The sequence below is a fragment of the Lygodium microphyllum genome, chromosome 10, assembly GCF_053477565.2.
Source record: "Lygodium microphyllum isolate KBCC chromosome 10, Lygodium_microphyllum_v1.1.10, whole genome shotgun sequence".
NCBI classification, from domain to species: Eukaryota; Viridiplantae; Streptophyta; class Polypodiopsida; order Schizaeales; family Lygodiaceae; genus Lygodium; species Lygodium microphyllum.
The window spans coordinates 24,554,199-24,566,236 of record NC_141144.1 but is presented as its reverse complement, the minus strand read 5'-3'; the positions used below and the strand labels follow the sequence as shown (position 1 = coordinate 24,566,236).

The following is a 12,038-nucleotide window of genomic DNA, read 5'->3' as shown; positions in this document are numbered from 1 at the left end:
CGCTCTGATACCACTGGTGCGCAGATCGGCCGCAGAATGCTCACGTAGTGAATCCCGGAAGGTCCCCAAGAACAATGAACTCTACCTTTTTGCACAAAAAACAATGTAAAAGCATGAACGACAAGAGGCAAGAGACCAATTGGGTTCAATCTCCCCCCATGCCTTGTGTGAGCGCTTCACAAAGCATGTATTTTATGTATATTTCCATCTTCATGCTCAATAATAGCCCAATTTACAAAAATATGACAAGCTTTTAGCTTTTGAGTTTGCTTTCTACAAAAATAGGAAATAAAGCTAATGGACGGTGCCCATAGAGTCTGGCACGCCCAATCTCAATGTCCAAAATAGAAATAACATATCTGTGCGCATAGGCGCATACAAAATAATAATAAATAATCGATGTCTCAATAGACATAACAAAATATAGGCGTGGCTCCTATCAAAATATAATCCAAAAGTCGAATACTCACTAAACTCCAATGCTTTCCTCCGCCACTGCTGCTATCTCTACACATCAACTGAAGCATTCACAATCGTTAGTAAAATAATACAATTAAACCGACAAAAGTGAATACCTAGTAGTCTTCAGCTACATAAATAAATCAATTGGTTAGAAATAAATCCTAACCTTAATTTATTACGAGTGCGCACTCTAAACTCATAAACGTTTATTAATTTAATATGTATTTTGTGGAATCACCCGCTATGGAATCACCCACGTACACACTAAATTAATGAAACGCCCGAAAAGGACAGGCGTCCCCATCAACTTCTCGCACAAAGAATCCTCTTTGTGTATGAGCCCCGGTCAATCCACCGTAAAACCTCACGGAATCCACCGTGGAATATGCCTCCTGGCATCAACAAGAGAAAACAACATCCAAGTGAATCATTGAGCTAAAGCTTAAACCATGATTTTATCTTTACATTTTTATTGATTCATGATGTCATTAAAAGGGCACTCATAGGATTGCTATTGAGTCTTGGGGACAAGGATTTATTTGCCTTGTTCTTGGGTTCTTCTGGAATCACCTTACATTGAGAAGGGTTTTCTATCAAAATGTGGGCTTAGTTTTGTTCCTTCTTGTAAATCAACTGAATTGCAGGGTTTACTTTGGGGTTTTGAGAGGTTTTACTGAGTTTGATGGTCCTTGATTCATCATGATGGATGAAGCTTTGTCTTGAACAGTTTATTGTATCTTGCAGAAGCATTGCATTGAATAAATAGAGTCTTTTTTGGTTTGGAGCTGCCGTACTCCTATCTTCTAAGTTCTCTTTTTGATTCTCTATGGATTGTGGCTTGAAACAACCTCCCTAGACAACGTATACCAATGTTGCAAATGTTTTTGGGAAAACATGAAAAACTCCCATCAAAATTGTATTCATCTCTTGTAGTGCAAGGAGGAGGAGAGAGAGAGAGAGAGAGAGAGAGAGAGAGAGAGAGAGAGAGAGAGAGAGAGAGAGAGAGAGAGAGAGAATCCACTCATAAAATATATATCATCAATAGCTTAAATCATAATAAATACAAGACAACTCATAGGTATGGAACCAAAACAACTAGGACATATATGCAATCTTACATGTGGAATAGAGAATTTACATGAACATACAAATATCTATATGTAGCATACCTTTCAACATACATGAACCCATGTGCTTTCCAATATGTGGTTTTAACACTTCTCACGAGAGAGAGAGAGAGAGAGAGAGAGAGAGAGAGAGAGAGAGAGAGAGAGAGAGAGAGAGAGAGAGAGAGAGAGAGAGAGAGAGAGAGAGAGAGAGAGAGAGAGCTTCCTACACTTTTGAACAACATAACACCATAGCATGTATGTGCAAAGTACAAACACCTACATTATACAAGAGTTCCAACTTTTTATATGGAGCACTGTGTAGCACAGGTCTATACATGTGTAAAAAAGCATTAAAACCCTTGGTAATTGTAATCTCCAACTAAAAATTAGAAAATAAAATCCACTTAATATATATGAATATAGTGAGTATTGCCATGATATCTTCTTTTACTTCCTTTTAAACTAGTTCTTTAGTACAAATATTGAAAATAACACATTACTAATAATGCCTCAACAAGTGTTAACGCATGTATTTGTAGAGACACTTCCACCCTCACATTACTAACATGTTAGTTCTCTTATGTCTATTCTTTATTAAAGTGAGTAGTAAAATAATAGTATAGGTACTAATCCATATCTTGATTAACTACATTCAAAATTCACTAATACTACTCTAACGATGACCACCATATGTAATAACATGACATAACCAAGGTTTTTGTAAGAGTGTAATTTGCATAGAAAGATTCTTGAAGATCCATAAAAAGGTGGTTTTTTGTTTGTTGTCAAAAGCTTCAAAGAGAGCCCCAAAACATCAAGATCTCAAATAATGATAAATATGGGGACTTGGGAGATTTCCGTTCAAAAGATTCTTAGCATTTATACATACATGATTGATATATGTACACGACAAATTTTCCTATAACCAAGGTGTGGCAGTTGAAATAGAAGGCATGTAATATTGGTGGATGGTGGAATTTTATCATTCAATAGCTAATGACTTGTAGGGACCAAATTTGATGGTTGTCATGCCTCTTTTTGGCTATTTGGCCCATCAAAACAAGTAAAACAATTTTGCATCTCACAAATGACATGTCTTAGAAAAGATAATACTCGTCGTTTTTGACTTGTAGGGACTAAATTTGATGGTTGTCATGCCTCTTTTTGGCTATTTTGCCCATCAAAACATGTAAAACAATTTTGAATCTCACAAATGACATGTCTTACAAAAGGTGATAATAATCATTTTTCACTAATGTTATGCACAACGTACTTAGATTTCTATGTAATTTGAAACTTTTTTCATGTAAATGGAAGGTATTTAAAAAAACTTAGCTATCACATGAAATATTGGGCATCCAAAGTCACATTTAGGTCCTCCTAGCAAGCAACAAAAGATTGTCATGACCCGTCTAGAGTAAGAGGTCTAAACATGCGTGGGAGTTCCCAGTCAAGATGCATGTCTCAAGACTCACATGTTATTCTTTCCGAAGGGAGACGGCTGGGCCGGGTGGCCAATCTCTCTCGGTAGTTGCGATGCCCCACAATCCACGCCTTGATTCTTCATCACGACCCATGTGTTAATATGGCGCTAATCGTCCTTCGTATGATTACGATGATGGCGGCGCCCCAAAAGGCTTCTGCAATTACAAAGGGGATGGGCGGAGGCCCATGTGGAAGTATCTTGAGCCGAGGCCGGCTGTCTGCTCCATCTCCATGCAAGGCCTATTCATGCTGCTGCAGCTCTTCTTGTTATCGTGTGCCTTAGCGCCATCCATGTTCGTCTTCTCCTTGTTTGCCTCAGCTTGCGGGACGTCCTGATCGTTCTTTACATTCAGTGCAGAATGGCCCCAGCCTGCACCGGCTGCTGCAGCTTGGGGCAGATCATTCACCTGCCCTGCCTTGCTGACAATGGCTGCCGGAAAGACGTCTTCTGCTGATTTGCAGCCAAAGCAGCATGCCATATCACGGCGTGGCGCAGCAGAACGTACCTCCTTCCGAGCTGATGGCGCGGCTGAAGTATATGTAGCAGCTCCGATATTGCCGGGTAAACTATAACATGGTCGGTGAGGCTATTGGATCAGATGGGCTCTAAAGGAAGATGAGGGTGTAGCGAGGGTTAATCGGATAGAAATTTATAATCGACACGAAGTGTGTCGCACATGCTGTAGCCACAGAGAGAGAGAGACAGAGAGAGAGAGAGAGAGAGAGAGCAGCTTTCCTTCCACTCATTATGAAATCGATAACAAGACTGAAGGTGTGTCGCGCATGCTATGTAGACAGATGGGGACTCCGAGAGGGGGTCAACATTTTCCAAAGGAGTACTTCTAAGGTATGGACCCTCAATGCGATGACTCGTAAATAAAAAGTATCCACAAATTCCAACATCAGCATAGATGCCTCATCGATAACTAGGACCTGCTATGAAAGACGGTGATGACTACACCCGGGATAGCTTGTAATATGCTGTAACTTTGAACATGTGGCCTTTGTTTTTAAAGGCTCTTAGAATTAACAACACTTCTCTTTCAACTTATACAAATTACTATCAAGTTAGTTAAATATGAGAGCAAATTTGAAAACCAACCAGACTTTACTTTTGCAAATGAAGCGAATAGTGTTAGCCCTGATGGCATTTCATAGCTTGAGAGTCTCTTCATCCGTAGATCACATGAGTCACCCAAAGAGAGCTATTTGGTCAAGGAGAGAGTTGAGAGGTGTGAGAAAGACTAGGAAATTAGGAAAGAAGAGAGAAGCCATGGAAACTATGAACAAGGAGATGAGGTAAGACACAGTAAATGTGTTATTGTCAAAATATGTGAAAATTTACATGACTCATCCCTTTTATACCTATATTAATGTGACAAAGTATTATTAATAATTCCATACTAAAATATGTATTCTTCCCAGCTTCTTACAATCCATATTTACCCAAAGGTTTTTGTCCACAAAAAAAAACTTACAGTGGTGGTTGGAAAGGATGGATAAAACATAGTACTACTCTAATTTCACCTATACAAAGTATGGAAAATGAAAGAAAGATTAAAGATATATTGATTGGAATGAAGGTAAGCCTCAGTTATATACATGACCTCGATGCCTTCAAAAGAGATTGGAGCCTTCAGATCCTCAAGAAACAAGCTCAAGAATGAAAATACAACTTACCATAAGAATAGACCCTACTGAACAAAATCTACCATATCTTTTGATAGAAGTGTCTAAAACAAACGTGCCACATGTGAAAATGTAACTATTGAAGAGTAATTTGACTCTATATACCTAGTATATTTTTGAAAATTTGGCAGAATAAAAGCTATTCTAAAAAAAACTATTGTTTGAACCCTATCTGCTCCATAAACTAGCTCCATTGTAGCTATGCCGTCTCAGTCACCAATGCAGGTGGCAAATCTCCCCACCTGATCAAATACTCAATGATAGAATGATATCGAAGCTTCTTCTCATGCTAACCTATGATCTCCTCAAGGATGTACTGAATAAGACCTTCTTCATTTATAGGTGGCAGCTCATCAATTGTTTTCACATAAGTATTGTAGAAGGGCTTGAGCTGACTAACATGGAATATATTATGAATCTTAGTAAAACATGGTAGTTCCAATCTATATGCTAAGTCTCCGATGTGCTTTAGGATCCTGTAGGGTCCATAAACCATTGAGCAAGCTTGTTATTGGATCCATCATTCAAGGTAGAGTAATGAGACTTGGGTACTTTCAATAAAACTAATTCAATTTCTTGAAACTCTAAAGTTCATCTCTTTTCATATGTATATATCGTCATTTGAACTTGGGCCTTCCTAAGATGTATTTTATAGTGCTGAAGAAAGGTCTACATTCTTTCCAATTCTTCTTTCCCATGAGGATTTATTTTATCATTAAAAATGAATGTGGGCAAGGGCACCTTATAACTATACATAGCCTCAAAGGGTGAAATTTCAATGCTAGCATGAGTGGAGTTATTATAGGCAAATTCAGCCAAATGTAACCAACAATCCCACACATGTTGCACATCATGACAGAAATGGCGAAGGTAAGTCTCTAACCACTTATTTACCTTTTCTATCTAGCCATCAATCTATGGATAATAGGTTGTAGAAGGAGCCAATTTAATTAAAAGCATGTGGGATCTCCATCTTAATTTAACAGAAATTAATTCTAAAGTAGAAAGGCTTGATGTAAAAGTAGAAGAAAGGGGTCGGTCAACCGCCCAAAGGCCTGCACGAGAAGGCTTCAAAAGACGCTTCATTTGGTGTGATAGCCTTCAGCATGACAAGAGGGAGTGCGGTGCATTCCGTGAAGCTGAAGCACAAAAATTAGTCTTTTGGAAGGATGGTAAAATTCATGCAACCGAAACCAGGCTTCCTCTTGAGCCAAACTTCGGCAACGGTGGCATGAAGAAAAGATTGGAGGATTTGGCAACAAGAATGACCTATCTAGCTGTTGATGCTGCAACTTATGGGTTGCAAATTGAGCCAACTAATGAAATTGTTAAAACATGTAAAACTAATGCAAAATCTAAAGTGTGGACGCAAGCCTTGGAACGCATGGAGCAAGGCAAGGCAACTAAGGATGATTAACCACTGCCAGTCAATGTATTCGAGGGAGAACCAGATGGTCCGAGCGTGTGGATTCATTTACAGCTTTTGCCCGATTAGCTGAAATTAATAATCAAGAAGCCATGATAGAAGAAAAGAGAAGAAGAGATGAAGATGTTGTCGGTCCTTTTTCTTCAGGACCGACTAAACGCATAACAAGAAGTAAACCAGACCAATAGAAGGCTGTTGAAAATCCGCCGCCACCAGAATTTGACATGGGAGATGCCCCTCAAGCAATGAAGACAGAAGGAAAAAGAAAAAGCAAACATCCCAGTTACAAGTTGCAGTCTGACATAGAGACCGCAACGGATCTTAAACGGATCCTAGAAGAAAGGATTCTTGGAAGTAGAATTGAATTTACATTAGGCGAAATTCTCGGTATTGCAAAATGAGGATTTCATGATGTAATAATTGATGTAATTAAACGAAAGAGACAATATGTTGGTGAGGAAATTGAAGAATATGTACATGATTTTTTTCAAGTACTTCATGTGTATTTGCAAGATGAAGAGAAGCTGAAAACTCAAGGGATTCGATTAGAGGCAATCAAAGAATTGATTGCAGCCATAGAAGCCAAAGATGAAGACATTTATGAAGCAGAAGCTGAAGAAGCCATAATGGTGGGAACTTCTCAATCTAAAGTGCAGCAGTGCAGCCCATGCATAAGAAAGAGACTCTTCTTCACAATATGCAAGAAGAAAGTGAAACTCACTTTATTCCTAGTAGTCACTATTCCCGTATCCATTGGGCAAGGGCGACTAGTGAAACTGTTGTTAAAATCGGTGAGAAAGAAACTCCATGCATTGCCCTTATAGACCATGGATCGGAAATTAATGTTATGTCAAGAAGTCTCTATGAAAATGGTGGATGGCCCATTGATGTGGACCTAGGATGGCGCATGAAGGCAGCCAATAACTCTTCTGGCGATCTTTATGCAGCGTGTCCTTATGTACAAGTTACTATTGGTAATGTAAAAGATGAATTTCATTTCTTTGTTCAAGATTCCTGCAGTTATCCTATCATTCTTGGACAACCATTTATTTCTGAGTCTCGTTTAGAGATTAAGGCTCTTGATGATGGTTCATCATATGCTCGGATAAGAAGCAAGGATAATGATAAAGCTGTTCAATTCCTAACTGTCCGTGTTAATCACCATCGGAATAGGGATTGATTGAGAGATCATCTTGTTCCTCTTAATGCCTGAGAATTTAAGGGTTTTCGGGTAGCGCTGCTATAAGTGGAGGCTATGGCAGTGCATCATGTCGCAAAAAATTGCCTCCACATATGAAGGAGGCAAGGTCAAAAGCTGATTTGCAGGTTTTTTCAGCCAATGGTGTGGACTGTTATAAATAGTTTTCAGTCATGAATAGGGTTGAAAGAAAGTATTTGAGTCATATGGAGCAAGAGCTGAAGCAAATTAATGTTTTACCTAAAGATGAAGAAATTTCAAGATTATTTTATGGGCTGAATTATAATGATACAATGGCTGAAATTTATATAGCCGTTCATGCAGAAAATCAAGCTGAAAATCAGTCCATACAGGTATGTACATTGGATATATATGACATAATTCAAGAATTTGCAGATTATGAAGCTTTTGGACAGCCAAACAAGGATGAAGCAAGAGTAGAAACAAAGTATAAAATAGTTGATAAGAAGGTCAAGCCGGTAGCTACTCCTCTACCACCTGAAAGCGAAGGACTTGCAGAAAGGGTATCCAAACAACCAAGCCTTCGTGATCCTAAAGATATTGGTCACCGATTTACAACAAAAAGTCTACAAAAGCTGAAAATTGATGAAGACTCTTTTCTCTTACCGGATGAAAAGCAAATCTTCATGCACATGTTAAAGAACCATGGTAAAGCTTTTTCATTTCAGCCTCATGAAATTGGCTGTGTGGATCCAAGCATTGTGGCACCAATGGTAATTTTTACAGTCCCACATGTGCCTTGGAATCTTAAACCAATTCCGGTTCCAAGGGCTCATTTGCCTAAGTTATTGGAACTTTTAAATGAAAAGATTAAAATGCAAATATTGGAGCCATCTTCAGCTCCATATTCCAACCGTTGGTTTATCGTACCTAAGAAGAATGGATCTTTATGATTCATTCAAGATTTACAACCCGTCAATAAAGTCACTATTAGAAATGTTGGATCAAGACCAATTGTGGATGAGTTTGCCGAAGCTTTTGCAGGTAGGGCAATCTATTCCATGGGAGACTTATATTCAGGCTACGACCAATTTCAGCTTGCTTTGGAAAGCCGTGACATTAACACAATGAAAACGCCTCTTGGCCTAGTCTGCATGTGTACTGTACCTCAAGGGGCTACGAATTCAGTAGCTCACATGATGAATGCTATGCATAAAGTATTGAGGGATTATATTGCTCAATTGACTCTTCCTTTTCTTGACGATGTTCCAATTAAAGGATGTGAAGTTCATGAGAAAAATGCAGAACTCAATGAACTTGCATGTCGAAAGTTTGTTTCTGATCATATTAATGATTGTGCTCAAATCTTATCTAAATTAGAAGAAGTTCATCTTACTCTTTCAGGAGCTAAATCTATTTTTGGAGTCGAAGAAGTCCTTGTGGTCGGTCATATGTGTGGTCCATATGGCCGAAAGCCTTCTCCATCCAAAATAAATGCTATCAGCAAAATGCAGGAAGAATGTATAAATGTTTCAGAAGTGAAGATTTCTTGGTGCATGTGTCTTCTACCTTATTTGGATACCACATTTTGCCCATGTTGTTGAAAGTTTTTATCAGCTTCTGAGAAAGGGCCAAAGGTTTACATGGGAAAAAGAACACACTTAGGCTATTCAGAAACTCAAGAAAATGTTGACTTCAGCCCCCACTTTAAAGAGGGCTAATTACTCTAATGGACAGCCCATTATACTCACAGTGGACACAAGTCCTATTGGAATAGGATGGGCAGTTGGTCAAGATGACCTTGAAGGCAACAAATATGTAATCCGCTTTGGGCGAAGGTTCTTAATGAATGACAAAGAAGGTATGCTCAAATTAAAAGAGAGCTTTGGGGAGTAGTAACTACATTAAAATGTGATAGGGAGTACTTCATGGGCGCACATGTTATAGTTGAGACAGATTGCCTTCCACTCTTGGGCATGATCGCCAACTGTTCCACTCCTGACATAGCCATGCTAAGATGGATAGCCTATATTAAATCCTTAAATCCTAATTTGAAACATATTGTAGGTAGAGATAGTCCAGTTGCTGACATGCTTTCACGTGCCAGATATATGGATAAAGAAGAAATGATGGATGAAGAAGAATCAGAGTTTATAAATGATGCTGTTAATGCATGTACAAATATGAAAACAACAAGTATAGCAGAATCTAATATTGATTCAGTAGTCAAAAAGGCTGGTACAATAAAAATTATAGGAAATACAACAGGTTCAGCTGCTAAAACAAATGTTACATCAGCAAGGAAGGATGAATCAACCAAACAAGGACAATGGACAGCTAGTAAACAGCATATTCAATGTTTTGTTATGGTTTGTTCACACTTTAAAGAAGAATATTATGCAGATGATTGGCTAAAAATTAGCCAATTTTTTAGCACTATGACAAAGAAGGACGATTGTACTAATGAAGAGTTCAAGAGAATTAAGAGAAAAGCCTATGGTTTTTTCCTTAAAGATGGATACCTCTGGAGGCATGCGAAAAAGAAATGAAGGGCACGTGTTCGTGTCTTAGGAGATAAAAAGACACAAAGACAGGTCATGCAAGAATTCCATGAAAGCCTATTGGCTGGTCATAGAGGCATATGGGGCACTTTTGCCAAAATAAAAGAGAAATTTTGGTGGCAAAACATGTATAAAGACATTGAGCATTTTGTTGAGTCTTGTCATGTTTGTCAAATGTATTCTATGGTAAAGCATAGAGATGGGCTTCAGCCTACCTATCCTTTATCCATTCACTATAGATGGGTTATTGATTTAGTAACCATGCCTACAGGAATTTGGAACATGAGATATCTAGTACTTGCTAGAGAAGATCTCACAAATCAAGTGGAAGGAAAGGCATTGACAACAAAGTCCCTTCATGCTATTTGTAGATTTTTACTTGAAGAAGTATTTTGTAGGTATGGATGTGTTGCTAAAGTAACTACTGATAGAGGAGAATTGGATGCCGATGAGGCTCACCATTTCTTTGCTCAAGTGGGAATTAAGCTATCTCTTACTTCAACCTACAATCCTGAAGGCAATGGTAAGAGTGAAAGAGGTCATCAACCAATTCTTAAAGCTCTAGCAAAATCATGCAAAGGAAAGTTGAGGGAATGGCCTAAAATGCTACCATTCGCATTATGGGCTGATAGAACTACCCGTAGTGCAGTGAGAGGATATATGCCAGAGCTGAACTCATGTATGGGCAGCCACCTGTTATGCCTATTGAGGAATCCATTGTCACATGGAGTATCTTGCCTTGGGATGAAGGCATGAATAGAGAAGAATTGCTGTCTTTACGCATAAGGCAACTTGAAAGAAGGCCAGAAGATGTCAAAACAGCCATTGAAAGGCTAAAAACATCAAGATTAAAGAATAAGAAGAGGTTTGGCAAGCATCATCGACTCCGTCCAAGAGCTATTCAAGAGAATGATTGGGTTCTTGTCTATGATAGCAGCCTGGACAATCAATATAGTGCTCATAGGAAGTTAGCCAAGTGATGGTTTGGACCATATGTTGTAAAAGTAGTACATAATAATGCTACTTACTCTTTGGCTGAAATGGATGGGACCATGATTAAGATTCCAATAGCTGGGAAACGAATCAAACTCTTCAAACGAAGAGAATCTTCAACTTATGAACTTGATGACTTAGATATAAGCCCTCTACTTGAAGACATGCAGGAAGAAAAAGACTTAGAGAATGAAGAAGAAGAAGAAGACCCTCCTTGACCTGTAATCTTATGAAATGGCACATGCCGGAGGATGTGCAGGTTAGGAGGGGGTGAATGTCAAAGAGTTTACTTTTCATAATATAAATTATGGGATTCTTATGAACACAGAAGAGCTTCACTCGAAGTTATATGAGAAATTTGCATACAAAATTCAGACATTGTTATCCAATAACCACCTTAGTTACACAAGTTCTTTTGTATTTAGCATATAATTTTCAGTTATACCATGTATATATATGAAAAATAAGTCTATGGGAACCTACAACTTGGTCATCTGGAAGTAATTGACAGTCTGCAGGATAAATCACATTAATTCAGGTGCAAAAATATGGCTAGAACACAAGAAAGATGCTAAAAGTTGCCAAAAGTCCACTAGGTCCACATGGGACCTGGAGTGACAGACTTAAGTGACCAGCAAGTGACATGGGTAGGTCAAAATGTGATCAGGGGGACTGAGCAGGGAGCAGCCCGCATTTTTCGACACAAAAAGCGGGCTGCATAGTTTGAGGCAAACTGGAGAGAGCTGGAGCTATGGTGCATGATATGGAGCATGCAAACTGAAGTCAACAGGCCCAACTACTGAAGATACAAACATGGTGAGAGCTCCACTTCTCTGCCTCTTTGGTCTGACAAAAATGCATGCTAAAATAGTCTATAAAAGAGGGAAATCTGAGAGAAGAGTATTCAGCCTGCTCTTATGCACGACTTCTTTCATTTTGTCTACCATATTCTTGGTCCAATGAAGCTCGACTTGTACCGAAGTACTTGAGTGACTTTGGGGTAAGTAAAGGGTGAGGATATTGAAGACATACAGGCTATTATGGGCTGAAATAACCAGTCATAAATAGGGTAGCCCACTGTTTTGGTCCATTTTTATGAGCAAACATGGGATTTTTATGGTTGTAATGGAAGGAAATGACCTCTTTTCTTCAGG

General features: G+C 38.7%; 1 protein-coding gene across 2 annotated transcripts; it reads right to left on the bottom strand.

The window, feature by feature from the left end:
- Positions 1 to 594: 594 nt before the first annotated feature.
- Positions 595 to 3,788, bottom strand: LOC148029799 (uncharacterized). Of its 2 annotated transcripts, none has more exons than XM_087687133.1 (2): positions 3,047 to 3,788; positions 595 to 854 (listed from the first exon to the last, which is right to left on the bottom strand). In XM_087687133.1, the coding sequence occupies exon 1, from the start codon at positions 3,533 to 3,535 to the stop codon at positions 3,218 to 3,220; it is 318 nt and encodes a 105-aa protein (XP_087543259.1). In that variant the 5' UTR covers positions 3,536 to 3,788; the 3' UTR covers positions 595 to 854; positions 3,047 to 3,217. The 2 variants fall into 2 exon arrangements, with proteins under 2 accessions (XP_087543259.1, XP_087543258.1); XM_087687132.1 differs by lacking the exon at positions 595 to 854 and adding an exon at positions 2,294 to 2,951.
- Between the last annotated feature and the right edge of the window lie 8,250 nt (positions 3,789 to 12,038).

Bases quoted from the DNA above. Each gene is read 5' to 3' on its own strand.
- LOC148029799 (XM_087687133.1), bottom strand. From the start codon at position 3,535: ATGGCATGCTGCTTTGGCTGCAAATCAGCAGAAGACGTCTTTCCGGCA.